General features: G+C 32.6%; 1 protein-coding gene across 3 annotated transcripts in view; it reads right to left on the bottom strand.

The window, feature by feature from the left end:
- Nucleotides 1-3,092: 3,092 nt before the first annotated feature.
- Nucleotides 3,093-21,258, bottom strand: part of LOC150102476 (uncharacterized) — a 54,081-nt gene continuing 35,915 nt past the window's right edge. For 2 of the 3 annotated variants that reach the window (XM_090399240.1, XM_090399241.1), the window contains one exon: nt 3,093-3,792. Coding sequence is in view for 2 of the 3 variants with exons in the window: in XM_090399241.1 (XP_090255367.1) it covers nt 3,772-3,792 (21 nt within the window). In the remaining variant the exon portion in view is untranslated. Of the gene's footprint in view, nt 3,793-4,309; nt 4,395-21,258 lie in introns of all 3 variants that reach the window. The other variant, XM_090399239.1, reaches the window with a different exon arrangement.

Below are 21,258 nucleotides of genomic sequence, written 5' to 3'. Positions count from 1 at the left end.
AATTGGTGTGTACAGAATTCTGTAGGGCTATTTTGGTAATTAATAGATGTTCAAAAAGTATTGCTATTCATTTAACATTTTTCTGATGATGAGAAAAGTTTTTTTGAAATTCTTCATATGCACAGTTTACCTGCACTTATGGGGAAATTTTTTCATTAGCAGTTAAGCAAGAGTTTTACAAATTCAAAACTGATAATTCTTGACAAAACTACTCGATGAATAGTTTTATTTCTCCTTGACAGCAAAACAACCTTAAGCTTCTATAGCATAAGTGAGACTTTTGTATCTTAAGCAAGAGGCTTTTGCTGGATGCTAAAAATTTCATGATAAGCTTCAAAGTATTTGTTGGCTTAACCTAAGCTTACTTCCCCATTTTCAGGATTGCATAACCATATATACAAATACTGGTATTGTTACTGGTTACTGTACAATTACAGTAACCAAATTTAATTATATATGATTAAAACAAAGGCTATGAGGGTAGAGTATTATTCTGTTAACTGTATTTTGTTCTGGTTGCTCTTTTCTCCTGTTTTGCAGGGTGAAAAATCCTGCCACCTGTGTATGATGCTGGCTGACTTTCCTTTTGGTCAGACAGCTCCAATGAAATTTTGCAAACCAGATGAGATTTGAACATTAATCTTTCCACCTAAAGAATACTGATACCAAATGAGCAGCTACAGAGATTAAAACTTCATTATGGATTACAAAAGCAAATATTCAGCACAAAAATACTTAATTTTTTTTTAAATGGGTTATAGATGTTGAAGTTTCAATGATATTATCAGTCAGCCTGTGTTGATTATTTACTCTGTGAATGCAACTTGACTAAAGCATGGCTGGAAGAATATCATTTTTGGGATTCCATCAAGTCCTTGTAACTGTTCTCCATAGTGAGAAAGTCCAGGGTTATTTTCACCATAAAACAGGCCTTAGCTTGAAGAGAACATTTTCACTCTTCAAATATTTTGGAAAGAAATGCACGACTCAGTCAACACTAAGATATACTTTTTTTTTTTTTTTGACCAAATTGTAGTGTGCATTTTTTATGTATATAATAAATATTTTTGCATTAGATAACTGAAGTGGGAATTAGTTTATGTACATTTAGGTATACACAATTGTTACTTATAGAAAAGCCTGTAATGCAGATGTTAATAACTGGCATAGTATAGATTGGAATTTCAGCTGAAGCAAGAAAAGGCTTATTACACATTATATCTGTTAACTGCATGCATTCTTTGGCTAGCTTGTCCGTTTTGTAGGAGTAACAACTGCAACCTTTGCCCTGCATTTTACATCTTGTCTAGGATATATATTTTGAAATGAGGTGTTAACTGATCTCACACAGTGGTAACATCCTTACACTAATATAGATGCAGTATTTAACTGTCCACAGTCAGCTTGAAAATTAAGGATGTTATACAAAAATAAATAAATGAACATACATAATGAAGTTTTTAACAAGACAGTGGCATTTGGGATGTTTAGTTGCTGAACATACTAATTTTTTGATGAATGAAGCAATTCTAAAGAAAACAAAATTAAGATTAACTGTTTAAGTTACAAATGACTAAAGCTGTGTATATTATGCAAGATAAGAAATGGATGCATGTTCAAATTCAATGATAAATTGTCACCCTAAAAGAAAGTTGTTGCAAAACACATAATTCTCTTCAATGGTTTCTCTATTTCAGCAAATGTAATAGGGAACTGCTTTAGATATACCAAAAAAATGCAATTTCTATTGTCCACCATTAGAAATTTTTTTGTGACATCACACAATCTATAAGGATGTTGCTGGTCACACATGCATTTTAATTAAATGTATTCAAATATTATTTAATAAGTTTTTCCACACACAGTTTCAATGGTTTGTGCTGAATTACGAAAAGAAACCAAATGGCTTCCTTAGTCTCCTTTATAAATGCCATGCTTGGTAAGATATTTCAAACCCCATCCTTTGAGTGTATCATCTCACCTGTTTTTAATTTTGCATTGTTTTCTGAAGCCTTAGCAAATGAACTCACTAAAAAAGATGTTGCAAAAGTTAAGTGTTTTATATATATATATATATATATATATATATATATATAGAATAAAACACTTGACTTCTTGAGAGAGAGAGAGAAGAAAAAACCTACTCGCTATAGGTTTTTTTTTTTTTTTTTTTTAAAGGAAGAGAACATTTCCACTCCTCAAATACTTTAAAAAGAAATGTATAACTCAGCTTAAGATAGTTCTTTCTGACAAAAATTAAAGGAGTGTATATATATATATATATATATATACATACACACATATATAAAATACACACACACACTTGGTTATCTAATGCAAAAATATTGTAAGTTATTAACTTTTTGCCTAAGATAACCATTTTTCTTGTATTTTCTCCAACTCCTAGTCTTGGTGAATTCAGTAATTTTTATTAGTAAAATCCTGAGAGTGAATTCTATAAACAGAACAAGCAGTGCATAAAAGAAACCACTTTCCCCTTCTTGGCCCAACATTTATATTTTGGGATCATGGTGAGCAAGACCTAAACTATGTTTCATTACAAATGAAACACTTGGTTTTTTAATGATAAAACTAATCTTCAGAAAATAGATATCCTGCTTGGATTAAAGATGCCATTGTATACCTACTCCAACACAAAAGATAGAGGGAGGGAGGAATATACATATTTATTAAGCTTTCTCTACTGTTCCAGTACATTAATCCAGGGGACTCTGTTCAGCTAATTACCATATTATAATAATACATTTTCTTTTACTTTCATTACATTTTAAAATATCAGTCATAACCAGCTGTTTTTAATGCGATTATGAATTTGCCAAGTAATTTTCATCCATCTTCTCTACGCCCGCCATTCTTTGAAAGGATTACAATTTTATTAAAATTCATCTTTCGTTTCAAACTTTAACAATTTTATAACTTTATATGTAAAAAAGCTATAAACCCATCAGCTGTTAAGCTTGTGTTTAAATATCTGAAAAATTGTCAGTATAGTTGGTATATATATATATATATATATATATATATATATTTGTCTTTCCACAATAAATAAACTTACACGATTGTATTCGAAATTAAGATGTTTCATAAACAAATTTATTCTGTGATAAAATCCTAATTTACACAATTTGTGACTATACAGTCCATTTTTTCTTTGCAAAGTTATATCTTTTGCCAACATTTAGGCCATTACATTAATGCAGTTATATCAGGTACTTTTAAAATGGTACTTGGGACTTTGTATGCTCTGCTTTACAATATCAATATTGAATCTTAAAATACAATTCCCTCTTTACAGGCAAAATCACAAGAACTAGGAAATAGGAAAATAACTGCATGCTTCAGCATATGTTTCTACTTAAATCAGAGCCAGACACCAGTGATTACTACCGAATGTGTTTAATATTGCTAAGTTACAGCTGACATGAAGAACTTACCCTGGACAGACACATATTTAAACACATCTGTCTCATACTTAGCAATGAAAGGTTTCCACAAACTTCAGAGAGAAAAAACTGGTCATTGTGCATCTGAGCGGCTGTATTTATTGAGTTCATCTCAAGTCTAGTTCAGAAAGAAGATGGACGATGATGACAACTGTCCTTTTCAAAACACAAATCCATGTCTCCATCCATCTCACGTGCAGCCCTCGTCTGCCCACAAAATTCTGCTCAGGCCTTTGTCTTTCAGGCAGCATAGACACGAGATGCAACAAAACGGTGAACAGCTATATCCACAGCAGAACATGGTGCCTCACAAAAGTCTCACCCTAATCTGTAAAATAAAGATACAACTATGTGAAAAGTAGTCCCACAGACTTGTGGATTTAACTTTTGTTTGGTGTATATACAAATGACAGTAAATAACATTAGGTAGGAAATGTGATTTTATTTAAGAATCAATAAAATAATAGATTAAAATAACAATAATAATAGGATATAAAAGGCATTTCGCAAAGATGTGGCAAATTATAAATGTTTATATTCCTAAAGCTTCTTTAGAAATAACAAATCAAACATATTAGAGGACATGTTTTTTTTTGCTAATGCAGATATTCATTTTAGGTAACCCAATAGTATTCCAGGAGAAGGAGCAAATCATCCAGTTCCTTTTGACTGAGATTTCCCACCATCAGTCCATGGAATTGGCTGCTAGATTTCACACAGAATTAGTGAATGTGGATATGTTAATGATTATGCACATAAGATTAGCATTTGGTCTGTTCTTTTTATGAAATAGCGATATATATAAGTTTGACTGCTGTGAATTAAGTCCAAAATATAGTCTTTACTTCTAAACATGGAAATCCATGACATACAGAGCTGCCAGCAGGCTTGTCCTGAGTAACACTGTTTCCCTTCTGCCACTGAATTTTGCTAGAAAGCAAAAATTACAAAATCTTTATAATACTATTCATTTGGAATTATATTTATCAATAAACTGATATATGTGCAAAACATTCATACTTTAGCACTTGCTTTACAATATTCAAAGCATGTCATTCAAATCTGTAATGTGTTAATGGTCTGATACAAAATATACAGCTGTCTGCTGACGTCATACTGGAGAAGGTAATAGTAAGTGAATGAATGTAAGAGAGATCATATGGGAGGAAATAAATAAACTGACACTGGATAAATGGTTGTCAGTTCAGTGTTAGTTAACAGGTGGATGGCAACTTTTTTTTTTTTTTTCTTTGCTCCAGTTTGGAGCAAAAAAGATTATAGTTGTATATTATGTTAACAGAACTGCACTGTGGGAATGAGGATAGACAAGGAGGCAAAGTTCAGGACACATACCGCATCAGTGGGTAAAATAACCAAGGATCACTGGTGTTGAAAAACACCGAGTAACAATAATGAAGTGATCTTCCCTCTTTAAGAACTTGATCAGATTTTGTTTTAGACTTGAGAGTTAAAGCTTATTAGCAATTTAATGAAATATAGCATACAAGAATAATAAATCTGCAAAAGAACAGAATGCACAAACAGGGAATAGTGCTATGGGTTCTCTCCTTTCATCTCTGCTAATTTCTACATGGCATATTTTAAAAACTGTGTCAAAGCTACTCCTAAACTTTCTGATTATGAAATATTGATCATATGCTTTTCATTTAGACAGATGGCCACTTTAATAGACACTAAGTACTTGTTAATTCTGTCATGAATTACAATAATACTATTCCCTACACCTAAAGGCACCTTGGAGAGAGATAGAGAAAAACAAGAACCCAAGGAAATGTGCATTTCAAATCCCATATCAAGCTGGTTGTCTTCTCTCTCCCCCAATGACCAGGTCTTTCCATCTCAATTCCTTGAACATTAAGTTGGCTTACTGTGAGCAGATTAAAAGAATAATACAACTGCTGTTAGAGTAATGGACAGTCAGATCTAGCAGACCATGGATACCACATAAATCAAAGAGGAAAGCCTGTAAATACTTTGGAATCAGCAACTATTTAAAACAAACCAAACCTAACCTAAATCAATGTTTGTGCAAGATTCTAACCATGAGTCATGTTGATATTTAAGCAAGAAAACATGTCTAATAATTAAAATTTTAATTATTAAAAGTCTAATAATTAAATTATTTAGCTATGAAATTAAGCCAATATCACCTTGTCACCAAGGCATCTTCATGGACACAAAGCTATGCACTGCATGCAGGCAAACACAGACAAAAGTAAAAAAGGTGATCACATCTCTTTCTCAGCAGTATAGTGTTATCAAAACTGTAACAAGAAATAGAACTATCTACTCTGACCAGAGAAATGAATTGTATCTAGGACACTTTTTTGGCCAATGTTGATGTTTCCTCTTGTAAATGAGTGATTCAAGATCTAGGCATCCATATTAAGATCCAGTGGGAAGTTTCATACAAGCTACAGATATGAATAATTGCAATTCTTAGACCTGTTCAACAATAAGCATCCATAGGGGACATTGCCTAGGCCTTTAAACCCTAATAATTCCAACTTTGGGTTCATACCAGCAATATGGATAAAAGGATGGCTGATGGGCAGATACCAAAAAGTAGTATATGGAGGAATAGCATCCAGGAGAGGGCAGGTGACTAGTGGTGCACTGCATGCATCTATCCTTGGACTACCACTGTTTAATTTGTACATAAATGATAGAGAAAATAATTTGAAGAGATATTCAGTTGTTTGCTGATGATGCAAAGTTGGGTAGGGTAATAATTAATCAAGGCGATGTAGAGAGGGTTGGAAGATAATTTAAAAAGGCTGACAGTATGGGCAAAACATAATGGATATCAATTTAATGTGGAAAAGTATAAAATTATGCCTTTTGAGATACAAAGATTACAAACTATGTACTGCATTAAGGGAATTACACTCTAGGAAATTGATTAAGCCAATGATCTGGGGATAGTAGACAGAGTTGAATTTTAGAGGGCATATTGCAAAAGTAGCCCGAGTTGCTTTAACAATATGCCCTCTGGTCACAGGATTACTTGGTTGAAGAACACACTAACAAGCATAGATAAGGAAATCAGCATGCCTCTCTATAAGCCTTGATACAATTAATCTGGATTACTGTTCTCAGGTCTGGTCACCTGGGTTTCTTGGGGATGAAGTGGTGTGAGAATCCAGAACAGAATGAGCAAAATGCCAAGTGGTCTGTGGAATACTCTTTATGAGGATAAATTGAGGGTTTATGGATTACAAAAGTTGGTTGATAAGAAAAAAAAAAGGGGGGGGACATGATAGAAACATTTAAGTTACTTAAAGGATTTTATAGGATTGAAGCAGGGGAAAATGTTTCAGCACTTGGCTAGAGCAGGCAGAACTAGAGATCATTGCTGGAAGCAGGGCCATCACCAGATTAGATCATGCCCTAATATCGGCAAACAATTAAATATCACCCTTGATGAATTATAAGACAAAAATATAAAATCTTTCAATTGCTATTTTGTTTTTATTACAAGAGAAACATTAATGCAAAAAGATTACATAATATAATATTAATTAAATGTTTGCTCTATGGAGATATCTCACAATAAAATTGTTTATAAGCTCTTCTAAATTATAACCTATGTCTGCCTCTATCGATATAGTTGCAAGACCAACCAATCTTTCTTGAGTCATTGCTGTTCGCAAATAACTTTTTAATCCATTTAAGCTCTTGGGAAAAACTTCTTTCCGCACTTGCTACTTTAACAGGAATTGTTAGTGTAGTGCCGCCGCCTACCACAATATGGCTGAATGAGCACTCTTATTAAGCAGTGCTGCAAAACTGGCTGCCTCTCTGCTACACCCTGTCGACGGTACTGCCTAGAAGTTTGGTAAGAGCGTAGTTAGCAATGGTTTTTTGCTTAGTGGTGAATGAATGGAATGGGGTAGTAAGTGCTTCGTCTGTTAATGGTTTCAAAGAGGTATGATAGATATTGTGTTGATAGTTTGGATCTCCCACAATGAGTTAAGATTCCATGGAGGTGCCCATGCAATAATAATATTGTCCCCCCTCCCTCCCTCCACTGATGTCCGAAAGCCAAAATGTTGAAACAATTAAACTGTCATTTAGTTTGTTCATTCCTATATGCTGTCTTCATCATATACAGTCATCTAGGTTTTGTGGGAATAAAGTGATGGGGAAAAAATCCTGCACTATGCAACCAAGATGATGACAGGACTAGCCTGCTTACTATGAAAAAGGACTAAAAGTTTGTGGGCTGCAAAATTTGGTTGAAAAGAGATGAAACATTTATAGGATAGATACACAGCAAGGGTGAAAAGAACAAGAGCTTTATTCTGAAAATTGAACAGGTATGGTTAAGCAAGGATAGGAGAATTAAAGGAATAGGTTTCCAAAGGAAGTTGTTAATGCACCATCATCAATAAGTTTGAGGTGTTTTAGACATTGCACAACCTGTTAGCTTCTGCAATGGGTCCACAAGAATCCATGGAGATGCCTAGGTAAGGCTATACATCAAGTAATACAATTTTCACAAAGCTACAAAAGGTAATAATTTAATAAATGCAATTTGTTTAATCTTTAGTTTTTAGCTGCTCCCTAATGTTTTGAATTCTGGTCTCTCTCTCTCTTTTTTTATTTATTTTTTATTAAGTGTTAGGCATAACAAGTCATTTGAGCCTAAAGTAACTTTTCACATAAACTTAATGCTTCAAATGAACAGTTAATCCTATTTATGCAGTATCATATTTCTGCCATCCGCATGTTATAAAAAAAATTAGCTGCTGACTCCTGTGAAAGCACAGCTAAACTGCAAGTCCAGAAAGTTCCTCACATTCTAGATATTTGGATCTGAGTTTCAAAAGGGCACCATTACTGTGACTGAGAGGCAGTGTTAAGTTTATCAGAACCAAGGTTGGTTCGTTGCAATAAGTATTACAAACCAATTAGGCTTACATATAAAGTAATGAAAAACATCAATTCCATAGAGGAGATTATCATGAAAACTTGCAACACAAGTGCTATATATATAATCAAGAAGAAATTTGTTTCTTGAACAACTAGAAATCAGTCTTTTTTTGGAGTTTGTTCAGAATATCCTGCATAGGGACCACAACAAAGAGGTAAAAATGGAAATAAATTAAGGTAATGGTTGCAATGTTTTTATCAGTATTAGACCTATAGGGAGTCAAGGACTCACTGAGGAGGAGGCTGCCTGTGCCAGATGAAGGCATAGGCAGCTGCCTTGCTTAAGCTCATTCCCACTGGATGCACTCACTAAAACAGGCAAACTGATTCACGCATTTGCAAGTCTATCATAGAAAAATCTAGCTTTCTTAACTGCACACAAACTTAACTTTCATAAACTAAATTTATTATAATCCTTTATCCAAGTGTGAGCAAACAAAGTTTGCGCCTGAAAGTATCTTCAGGACTGGGGTGAGGTGGTACCACCTCACCCCAGTCCTGAAGATACTTTCAGGCGCAAACTTTGTTTGCTCACACTTGGATAAAGGATTAAACTAAATTTATTATATTCTAACCGAGTGAAAAATAAACTTTCAATTAACTTTCATATGCCCTCTCCCCATTTTCCATATGATGAAAATTTTCAACCCCTATCCTATAAATGCTCTCTTAATAGTTTACAGATTCCTATCATATCACCCATCATTCTGCAGTCTACATATTCCCAATATCTTTGTAATTCTTCTTTGCAGCCTTTTCATAGCCTTCTTTAAACCTTTGGAACCCCAAAACAGTGCACAATAGTCCAGATTGTCATGTTAAGGCATTAGACAAGAGGCAAAATGACTTCATATCCTTACAAGTCATTGTTCATTTTGACATTGCAGTTATCCTCATTTGTATTTTCAATTATGTGACTTTTGAACTTAACTTTCCACAACTCCAGGATCTCCAACCTCATTTATTCCAAGCATAATCCCATAAATATAGCATGCTGTTGGATATTGCTTCATGTCAAAATTCATAACTACACTTACTAACATTGAACTGATAGCCATTATCGTTTGCCCACACTTTCAGCTATTCAAAATCTCCCTGTAAATGCTGTATATCAGTAGAGCATCTGATTGCCCTGCCTTTGCATCATAAGCAAAGAACTGATCTCCTGTCAGCTCTCCCCCTCCTCCAAATCACTCATGTATAAATTAAAGCAACAAATCCAATGGGCTGATTCCTGGGAGCATACCACTGATCACCTTAAATCTAAGAGTTTTTTTTTTTTTTTTTATGTCGCTCTCACCCATGAAAGGTTATTTGCAAATCTGTAGTACATTTCGTACTATGGGTGGGATAAGGAATTATTTTATTATCAAATTCATATATATATATTTTTTTAATTTAACACTGGCCTGTTGGCCAAGTGGTTAGCATATCTGCTCTCCAGCCAAAAGACTGCAGGTTCAAATCCCACAGTGGGCATGGATGTTTGCGACTGTCTGTGAAAATTCTGGTGATGGTAGTTGCAGTTCATTATAGTTGGTGGATTGAGTGATAGAGAGAGTTGTAAAGTAGGTGCCTCCCTGGATGAGTCTTAGGACTCCCTGTAGGTGTCACATATTTTTTTTTATTACAGAGTAATAAAATAAATAGTGACTTAACAAAGCCACTTCAGGGCTACAATAAGTGGGGTGGTGGATTTGAACCCATAGCTGTTGGTTGGAGAGTGGATATGCTAACCACTCAGTCAACAAATCCCATGTACCACTTTGATACCCATCTGGCAACCAACTACTTATGTGACACCTCCAAAGATTTATTGAGAGAGGACACCTGCTATACAATTTCGTCTCCACTTAAATCATGAACAACAGCAAACTGCCACTACAATCATGCACACCAACACCATCTACTGCTCACCACCACTAGTATTTTTTTTGTCTGCAAGTTGTGTGTGTTCTCAAGGCTGATTTGTCTATATGGGGTGGGAGAGATGAAAAACCTGTTTCCAGGAGGAGAAACCCTACTACCTCCATATGAGATCAGATAACTCACCTTCAACTGAAAAAACCTATATAAAGATTCTTCTCGTCACAACAAGAATCGAACTTAGGCCTTGTCCAATCGAAGGGTGCCACGTACTGTCATTCTTCAAATTCTGCTTATCTAAGCCAATAGATAATATTCCAATCCCATATTCTCTAGTGTTCTGGAGATCACTAGAGAATCTGGGATTGGAATATATTATTTATCATAGACTTATCATTATATATCCTAGATGAGATATTATAATACAGTCGAGGCTAACATTGGCCTCAGCTCTACTATGAAAATCCTAAGGGGGGGGAGATAAATCTTGTCAACATACCACCCTATGTGAGACAGTGAATCCCTTTGCATAATTTTTGGACTCAGCGGCACACTGCAGGGGTGGGTGGGGGGCTGCCCCATGAAGAGAAAAAATACTAGGAAATTTTCCAAAAATCTTCTAATATAATAAATAAATTAAAAAAATGAATTTTATGTCGTGTTGCATCTTCTATTTCTATACTACTTATGAATTAGTGATCATTGCAGATGCTCAGCCACAGGTCATATGTGATGCGTAGTGTGTATTCTCAAAGCCACCCAAGATTAAACCCCGAGTGCACTACTGGTTGAACTACAATGCTGATATGGTTTGTGTTCCCCTTCTATCTCCTTCAGTAATGGGTTAGCTTTTACTTCTGGTGAAATTTTAAATCCATTTATATATTGCATTTCACTGTAAATACATAAAATATGAACATGGGTAATTGGTGAAACTGATTTAAGTTGCCAGTCCAGATGGATTGAGGACTGCTGGTTGCAAGAGAATAAATTTTAAAAATGAAATTCCTCAATATCTCTACACAAAAAAAAATTAAGTCTTGTATAATACACTACTATATACATTGCTACAGGGAAGCATATGAAATTTTGTAACAGTTCACAAATGTTAGTTTTATTAAAATGAAAAGTTCCTTGGAAAATATTTTTATGTAAAAGAACTCCAATTTACTTCATGGTTTTTAAAGTTGAAGGCATACACCAGCATTGAAGGAACATAAATGTTTTCTGACAATTGAGAAATTATGACTCAATTCAATGAATATTCATGGGAAAAAAAAAAAGTTGGAGTAAGGGATCAAATATACCTAATTGTTGTGATCAGCAACATTACACTATAATTCTGCAGAAAATCCAAAATATTCATGCATGTGTGAGAATGTCTTTATAAACCACTAAGTAGCCAAAAGACAGCTAAATAACAAAGATTTGCCATTGATTAAAGTGCAACTGAATGCTCAATATAGCAATCAGAACATTTTTCCTCCCCCCCCCCCACAAAACAGATTGTTATTTAATGCTAATTGCAGTCTGCTTGTTTACTTCCATGTAAAAATAAGCTTCATTTAAAAATATGGAGAATATGTAATAGACACAGCACACTTCTCCATGCAGGAAATCATAAAAAAAATAAATAAAAATTTATGACACTGAAAATTAGTAGAGATAAATTCTCGAATCTGATTATTCATTGCAATGAATAACCAAGTTCTTCAAAGCCCAAGTACTATTCTCGACTTTCTGAAGAAATATACTGCAACTTTAAATGCTTCCTTTTCTGAAGAAAAAGTGATAAGTGTATGACTCATTCCTTTATACCTTCCTGTTCAAACTACTGAGTGTTTCAATAAAACAACTTTCACACTTTTGAGTGTTACTGTTATTGAGAAGAAGAGTATATATGCAATGCTACTCTTACCACTCAGTTTTGATGTTTAATTTTATTTTAATTGACTGATACATAATGTATCGATATTTGTTTATCACTGAGTGTGGTACAAGATTTCATAAGCTTGAACAATCCTGGTTTGAAGGACATTTTATACTACTACTTCAGGCATCGCTTAGTTATGGTATGAAAATACCATAATTGAAAAGTTTTACACAAATTAAATTTCATGAGGGCATTTAGTGACAAATCCAGTTGCTGGTAAAGGGGGGAATAAAGTTGCTTATAAGAAGGAAGACCTCCTTATAAGTTTAAGGTTTAACATTCAAGTGAAAATATAAGAATGCATATGAAATCTTGTACATGAGTTTTAGTTCATCTTTTTAAAAGTTCATCATACTAATAGTCTGCTATTTATTCACCAAGTTTATTACAGCTAGATTTAAAATTCCAAAATGGGATGACTTAATATATATTAATTATTACAGTTTCATATTACACTGGTCTTGGGGAGAGAGTGTTTCTGCTTTCCAGTATGCTATGGGTTCAAATCCTACTACAGCATGGACATTTGCTCATCTTTTGGCAGATTGGTTGCCTAGTGCAAGACCATTTTACTTTGCCATTGCTCTGCCTTGGTTATCAAATCCTTATTTCACTCTTATTAAGAGTGATAAAAACAATCTTTTATAAATGGGATTTTCCCTTGCAAACTATTAATGCTACCCAATTTATTTTTGCAAAAGAGAATTAACTAGACTGACATATTGCTTGAGTAGGTTTTTCCACAAAGTGTAAATTTAGTTTTGTATTAAAAAAAAAAAAAAAGGTAATAGAAAGCTATAATATGTTATTAAAATATGTTTATACAGACCAAGTAGATAGAAGATTTAAGTCTACATGAAATTTTCTTCAAGTGCTACTAATTTGCTGAAGAATATGGATTTATTCTTCAGCAAATTAGTGAATAATATTTGCAAGTTCAACTCTGTATGTGTCTGGATCTAAACTTCCAGGAGTTGGCCAACTTATTCATACTACATACCTTACACATTTTCTGCAAGTTTTTAGAGCCATGGTAGGTGAATGGTATGAATAAGTCAGCCAGAAAACTATCTTTTACTAAGACTTTACCACCTTTCTGTTTGTGTAGTCATTATTTCATCAACTGGAAAAAAAAAAAAAAAAAAAAATTTTACATCCACTATTAAGATAGATTAACATCATCTGAGAAGATGTTAAAATTAAACATTCAAGTTTCAGACATACACACACACACTGAAGGAAGCCTAAAGAGTTGAAATACATATTCTGAACAGAAAATCCAACATACATCTTAGTAATTGTTGGATACAAGTCTAATATAAAATTTACTAATTCCTGTGAGAAGAATACAAAATTATATACCTTGTTCTACTTGCAAAACTATTTATCAACCTAAAAATTTTAGCTGGAGATAGCAAAAACAGTAAACCTCTCAGCATCTGGAGAGTAGATGCAAACCAGTATAAGTGAATAAGAAAAATTAAAATGATTTGTTACTAATAACTGCTTGCAGTAAAAGTGTTCCTTAAAATGCAAAGATGTAGCTTACAGTTGTCATTATGATTAATAACTTTTCTAATTTTATAAAAGTTGTCATATTTAAATTCAGTGAACCAGTGTCACTAGTTGAGAAAATCCAATTGTCACAATTTCTGAACTAGCTAGTTTACACAGGAGGAAGGGGAAAAAAAAAAAAAAAAAAAAAAATTTGACATAGATGAGACATGAAAAATTAAGCAAGATTTATTTTATCTGCTATACACAAAAGGCACTGATTTGATATTAGTGTCATTCAACTTTGCTCTAAGTGCATTATTTATATACTTCAGGATGAAAATCCCAGGTTAATGTTTACAGTTGGGTGATTTGGATACAAAGTTCTTAATTCAAGCTATTTACTAAACAAAGTAAAACAAGTACGACTTGCTCTACATGTTTGCTGTAATCTTTTTTTCCCCTCCACTAGGAACAGCTACAGTATCCATCTTTGTTATAGCAATATTTGAGTTTGCTCACTACCTTAAAGTTTTAGTTTAATATAGCTAGTACAATTAAATTTCATAAAGTTTTGTTGAAATTTGGTTGTAATTAAATTTTATTTGGTTGTTTCTATCATATTCTTGTTTTAAGAAAAGCCATATTAATATTTGAAACACGTGATTGTTGTAGATCACAATTACAGAATATTTTGATAAACTTATTTAAATCATTTATTTTTTTATAATAACCATATGAAACTCATAATGGCATACTTACTCAGTAACTACTTGCAAATAAAAATTTTATTTTTGTTGTTCTGTAATTACAACTAAGGCTGAAGCTAGTTGTATGTATGTAAATTCATGCATTTTTAGAGCCGGTTCACAAGAGGATGAAAAATCCTTAATGGCTCAGTTAGTGGAAAGTAAAATTAAATTCAAACCCAGTCTTCATCAAAAGAGCATTGGAAATATTAACTGAGCTATGGAGGCTCTTCAAATTTTAAACTAGAGTAAATAACAATAGGTAAGAGGATTGCTCTATTAAGCTGTGGTCAATGCACATGCAAAATTAAAGTTTTTCAGTAAAACAAAAGTTATACAGTTACCCTTCTTCAGTGGAAGGATAACTGTATAACAGGTGATCCACTGCTAACATACTGAGTTTGAACAGGATCATTTCCTGATATATCCTTTTGAAATAATAAAATATTATTTCTGCAACAGGAATAAGGGATACATATTTTTATTCTTATGTTGCTTCAAACAATTCTTTAATATACTTACTAGAACTAAGTACGCTTTTTGTTTATAAGTGTATAACACAAAATATCAGGTTTACTGAACTCATGTTCCCAAATTACCTCATCTAATTTTAACTGTAGACCTATAAAAAACATAACTAACAATGCAAAATATTATCCAAAATAAGCTTCAATTAATGATTAATATATCAATTAAGTGAAGCACAAAGAACACCTTTCCTCCTTAGTGTCATTCTAAATTTGTTAAAATTTCAGATTTAAAAAGCAAAAAAGTTGTTACTGATACATAGAAAGGAGGAGGAAGTTACCAAAAAGACCAGGTATCTCAAACTGTTGCCAAAGAAAATTGGCACCTTGCCAACAAATTGCAATGTCACCCAAGGCTCTTTAGAATTACGAACACTGCTGACCTCAGAATGAACTAGTTTTTACTATTTTTGATAAAAAAAAAAAAGTACCTTCTCTGAAATGTAGTGAACTCTGCAACAATTTGAAGTTTTCAAAGGCAGTCTTAAATAAAACTGCATTCAAGCACATCTCAGGTTATTTTTCATCTCAAAGTTTTGAAATTGTAAATATTTTTAAACATATCCTTGGAGATGCAATAAAATACCTACAGCTAAAACAGAAACGAGTGCATTTTCCCAAAAACCTGCTTTACTTTTTTTCAATCATGAAAGTTTACTGTTTCCAGAAGAATAATCACTTCTGATTTATGCTGAAGTTTATAATAATCTTCATCTGATGTCTCAGAAAAAATGAAATCCGAGGACAAGTTTGATCAATTCTGTGCTATGTCGCAACAAAACTGCACCATGAAAGTAATATGAGAAATAAAAACACATTTTTTTATATCTCATTCTGAACTATAATTAGAAGTACTGTGACAATGGATAACATATCTAAATTCTTCCCCAGTGGGATGATAACTAAACATGCATGTGCTTTTCTTAAACAGGGGTAAGGGCACCTGTCTTAAAAATAGGCCTATAATATTTCAAATTTTAGAGGAAACCAGGCCATTCTACTTCCAATGAGGAAGTATTCATTTCAATAAAAAATTGTTAATATCAAGAGACTAGAAAATTCATATGCCTATTAAGTGATTTATAACATTCATTCCCCTGCCCACCCAAGATAAATCACAATTTACCCCTCCCCCCCCCCAACACCACACAGCTGCCAGCCCTGAATCACTGTAACAGGCGATTCAGGGCTGGCAGCAAGATAATTGGTTGCTTTGAGTTTCAGCATAAGCCAAACATTATTGATATAACTTTTGTATTGAATTTCCATGAATAAATACATTCAAACCTAAAACTTATTCAATTGAGACGTATTTAAACTAGATATGCAAATTCAAAGAAACAATCTTCCTTATTTAGGACTTAACAGCACTGTAGTTATACAAAATATGACTGTCTGTAAGATAAGGAAACTAATCTTTAATTTCATTAGCATAAAATAGTAACATTCTGAAAGGGAAAAATAAATTTTAAAAAAATTAAAATAAACCATGGCCTTCCATTTTCTGAATACTGAATGTGTAGAGAATAAATTAAAAAATAAAATTCAGATTTTAAGGGAAGATACAAGAAAGAGGTGTACTTCAACTGGAAAGCATAGGCATAATGGAGTAAAGGTTTATGATGGATAATTAAAAATTAAATCTATAATAAATGAAAAAAATGCTAGAGGACAAGCTTATGACACACAAACAGTTAAGGACTACTGGTCTGCTAACCATTATTCATGCATTAGTTACACATTTGCTTAAACTCATTCACAACCACATAATGGCAGCCCATTCCACTCATTCACACTCTCCAAAACAATAAATCTCATGCCTTACTAACCAGAACTTCAAAAGATGATCTCCCATTCTATTACATACAGAAGAAATTTTTCAGTATCAACCCTATAAAACTTATAACTTCATTTTTATTATTATTATTTTTTTTAAACTTATTTGAATGTTGTATTTGTTACATAACTAGAGTACAATACACCATTCTATTACTAAAGGAGAGAGAAACAAAAATGAGTGTTGTAGTAAAATAAAATCATGAGAAATGGAACAGACATGTACCTCTGAATTTTTTTTTTTTTTTTTAAAACACATAATCTCACATAAGAGGTTGCAAAACCTACTGCATAGTTACAGTGTATAAATATTGATGATACATCAAAATTAATATTTTATGATTTAAGGTAGTTCCATAATGTTTACTTTGCAATTATAGAAGTTGAATAAAAATCATCATCAGGAAAAAAAAAGTTAAGTCTAAAGGAAAAACTGATAGCATAAAGAAAACTGATGGAATCCAGAACAATATATACCAATATACGTTTATGACAGTGGTGGGGCAGTTCATGATAGGGTCCACAGTATTTCTAAGAAAAACCTATTAAAAAAAATAAAATAATCATGATCTGCAAGTTTCAGTGGGTATTAAGTTTGTTGCTAGCATATTAGAAAATAATATGCCAACATTTTAATTTTACAAGATTACCATAATCGACACTGATGAATTACCGTAACTTGCAGTGGAATCCATCAATATAATACACAATCTAATATCCCTTTAAGCTGAAGTGTAAAATCATACACTTGGCAAAACCAGAACTTATTCTCTCACATTAGTCTAATTTTAGAAGGAATGCTAAGCAATTGTTGCATATCTTTCTATCCAACTACATTATTAACAATGCACTAGAGGAAATTGTTATAAATGAAGAGATAGAATGCAAAAAGAACTGTACTGTAATGACAGGACTATGCTGTAAGTGGTGAAAGATCCATCTAAACCAACTTATGTCACAAATTGATTCATGTAGTATCAGTACTACATGATATCAGTACAAACTTGCAAAATTTCCTTAATGATCTAAAATGTTAAGAAACTTAAGACTTGTGCTGTAAAAATTTTGATATTCAAATCCTAATTATCCACCCACAGTGTGAATGCAATTTGTCAGTCAGATAACATATACAAGTTGACACATTAACCCATTCAAGAGTTGGTTAATTGAAAGTCTGTTCATTTGAAGGTTGAATAACAGATCATTGGAGGTATGTTCCTAAGAATTCAACATTATGACAATAACAGAAATGGATATGGTATTACTGCTCTTATCTTCTGTTTGGAAAGAAGTGATGTGTAAAGGTTTGTGAGCACATAGATGAGATTTAATAAAAAAAATGGGTGGGGAGGAAATGCAAATATTCCAAATATACATAAAATCTTATGGTCTATGCTAACAGTTTCCATCAAAATCACAAAACTGACATCTATTCTTCTTAAGAAACTTGGACCTTCCATCTCACTTCCTTCCCAATCATTCTTTATTAATTTCTTGTTTTTCTAAAAGACAAAGTTCAACTTATGCTGGATCTCTTTTTTTCCAGAGTGCACAGATTGAATGTAGATGTGCCAAACCATTTGTTATCTAACATTTTCACAAAATTCATTGAGGTGCATTGCTAAGACTTTGAACATGGATATTAACCACACAAAATAAAGCTACTTTAACAATATAAAACTTATGGGACTTAGTAAGATAAGGATAAAATAGAGTTCAACTAAAACATAAGTTGTCTTAAGAAAGACAAAAGGTTTCTTAATGGGACGAGTTTCCTTTGCCAAAAATAATGTCAATGGATAGACCCTCCCTCGCATTTTATAAGCTTAAATATTAATAAATTACTGAAGTTACTGCAATTTGAGGCCAAGTGAAAAACCAAAAGAATGGTTATAAGAATGCAATGACCAAAATATTGAACAATGCTATTGTGAAGGTGTTGATGTTAATAAAAAAAATGAATCAATGGATAAAGAACACCAATTCAGTTTATGTTGAAATGAATGATGCACTAAGTGTGGTGTATGGATCTTTGACATTTAAAGATTTATCTTGAATTGTTTCAAGCTCAGTGGTGCATGTGATAAATCTCAATCCTCAAATTTCAATGCTAGGATATCAGAGCTCAACTTTCTCTACACTTTCATATTCTAATGAACTGCTGTAGATAACTTCAAATCTACTCCATAGTTCTGCTGATGATAGAACACTGCAATAAAACCTAACTTTGATAACTTGTTAGTAGAAATTAGTTTCTCAGGATGGGAGAAGGAAAGCACATCTTACTACATTCATGGGATCAAAATTTCTAGATAGTTTTACACTACCATCCTAAGACAGGTAAAGTAAAGAAATTTTTCATATTGCATGCATTAAGTCCTTAGTATCAAAGAAATGTTAATTCATCAAACCAAAGAACATTTGAGATGGAACCTTGAAGTGATCTGTAAAAAAAAAAAGTGCACACACTAACAGTCAGTTTGCTAAATTATTCTGCTCCTTATCAGACAAGTTTTATTACATGTATTTTCTTTAAATATTTCCAAGGCCAGAGGGTCAGTGAAACTAATTATCAGTAATTTGAGTTTCTTCTAAGTTCATTAGGACACCAAGCTAACTTGCACAGATCAGATTTCCTATTACAATTAAGACATTTAATAAACATTCACATGAATCAAAAAAGCATTTAAGTGTCAATGACAGTAAATTTATCACATCAACAATTTGAACTGGTGATTTTTATATTATACAAATGATTGTATAGGTATATTCATGCTAACACAGCAGCATTGCAATCTCATACAGATATGCATATTTGCAAAAAACATTTGCAGAATTGTATTAAGAACTTCCAGACAAATACACTAGAAGAAATATGCATAAATTTTTTTTCTTCTTCTTCAGACAGAAAATTTGAGTGTAGTATATTCCCGATGAATAATGTATTAATTTAATGATTAGTTTGCGAAGAAAACTCAAGTGCAATGTTTCAAGGTGTGCCTTTATAAATTAGCAGCACAATGAATACTTAGTTACCTTGACCTTCTAGAAAATATATATAAAAACAAAATATCCACAGTAACATTTATTATGCAATGCACACTAGACAGCATGAATGAAATTTAATATGTAAAACAAGTACTTGAAAACAATGTCTGTAGTGACCTTGAAAGCACTGAAATTACTAAACCATTACAGCAAGTAGTATACACTTTGGTCCAGTATTAAAAGCCTTTCATTGGTTTGTTTAAATAAACAAAGACAGGCTGGAAATCATAACAAAATCCACAAAGATCTTGATATGAAAAATCTATGCAAAATTCCTTATACTGTAATGCACTATAATCAGCATTACAGTATAAGGAGATAAACCTAAGTTTTTAATCCTATTACTTAGGTTTATCTCCTTATACTGTAATGCTGATTATAATATACAGATGACAAATCCAAAAACATCCAAAAGAACTTATCAACAGATCTTAATCATTTTAGTAAGCTATTATCAATGATAACTATCCAGGCTTCAATGAGAATTACTATAATGTGCATAAAAGTAAGCAATGAACAGCCTTTTGCAATTAAGTATAAACTTCTTATTAGTCAATATCAATTCAAAATACAGATGAAGAAACATTAACAATACAAAACTTATGGATATGGATGTTAAAAAGCAGTTCAAGAGTAAACAAAAAATAAGATTCAAGTACATAACATAGAAAACTGATACATCAGAACCAAGTTTAGTCAACCATTCCTGTTGATGTGCAACTACTTTTGTCAAAGGGATTTTTAAAATGTTTTCATCCTAATAAGAAATTTAAGATTTAAGTTATGGCTTTAGAACAGAAGCTTGTGGCACACCACTAGACATCCTCTTTCTAGGACACTAAAACTACACAATTTGCTGGCATTCAGACAGATCGAGTTCAAACAGCTTAATTTAATATGCACCACCCTGTCCTCTTAATGTTTGATATACAGACATTAATAGTAATTATTTCTTGATTAGTTGCATATACCATTGATCTCCCCTAATTCCTTATTCTATGCTATTGCCATAAGCTGCTTCCTGAGCCTTTTTATAATTATCAGCCATATACCTTCTCATATCAGGATTTTGAATTACTGTTTCACCAAGTGCAGGAAGAGCTGATACTTCTCATATCCTCACATAGTATAATTAAAATCCAATTTAATTTGTTCAACCTTCAGCTTTTCATTTCTAGTTTTCTTTACCTGCTGTAAAGCATGCCATATGCCCATCCAGGATTTACCTTACTACATGGAAGCACATTTATATTAAGCTTTATTCATAAATAAATGGAAAAATCTACTGACAGTTCATTTTCTCTCAAAATAACAGGTCAGTCAACCTGTTTACTATGAGAGGTTCAACCAAAATTCTACCATTCAATGTACAGATCTTTTACAAT

Source organism: Typopeltis vanoorti, chromosome 10 (genome assembly GCF_054136105.1).
Source record: "Typopeltis vanoorti isolate ZY-2024b chromosome 10, IOZ_Tvanoo_1.0, whole genome shotgun sequence".
Taxonomy (NCBI): domain Eukaryota; kingdom Metazoa; phylum Arthropoda; class Arachnida; order Uropygi; family Thelyphonidae; genus Typopeltis; species Typopeltis vanoorti.
This window is presented reverse-complemented; position numbering and strand designations above follow the sequence as displayed.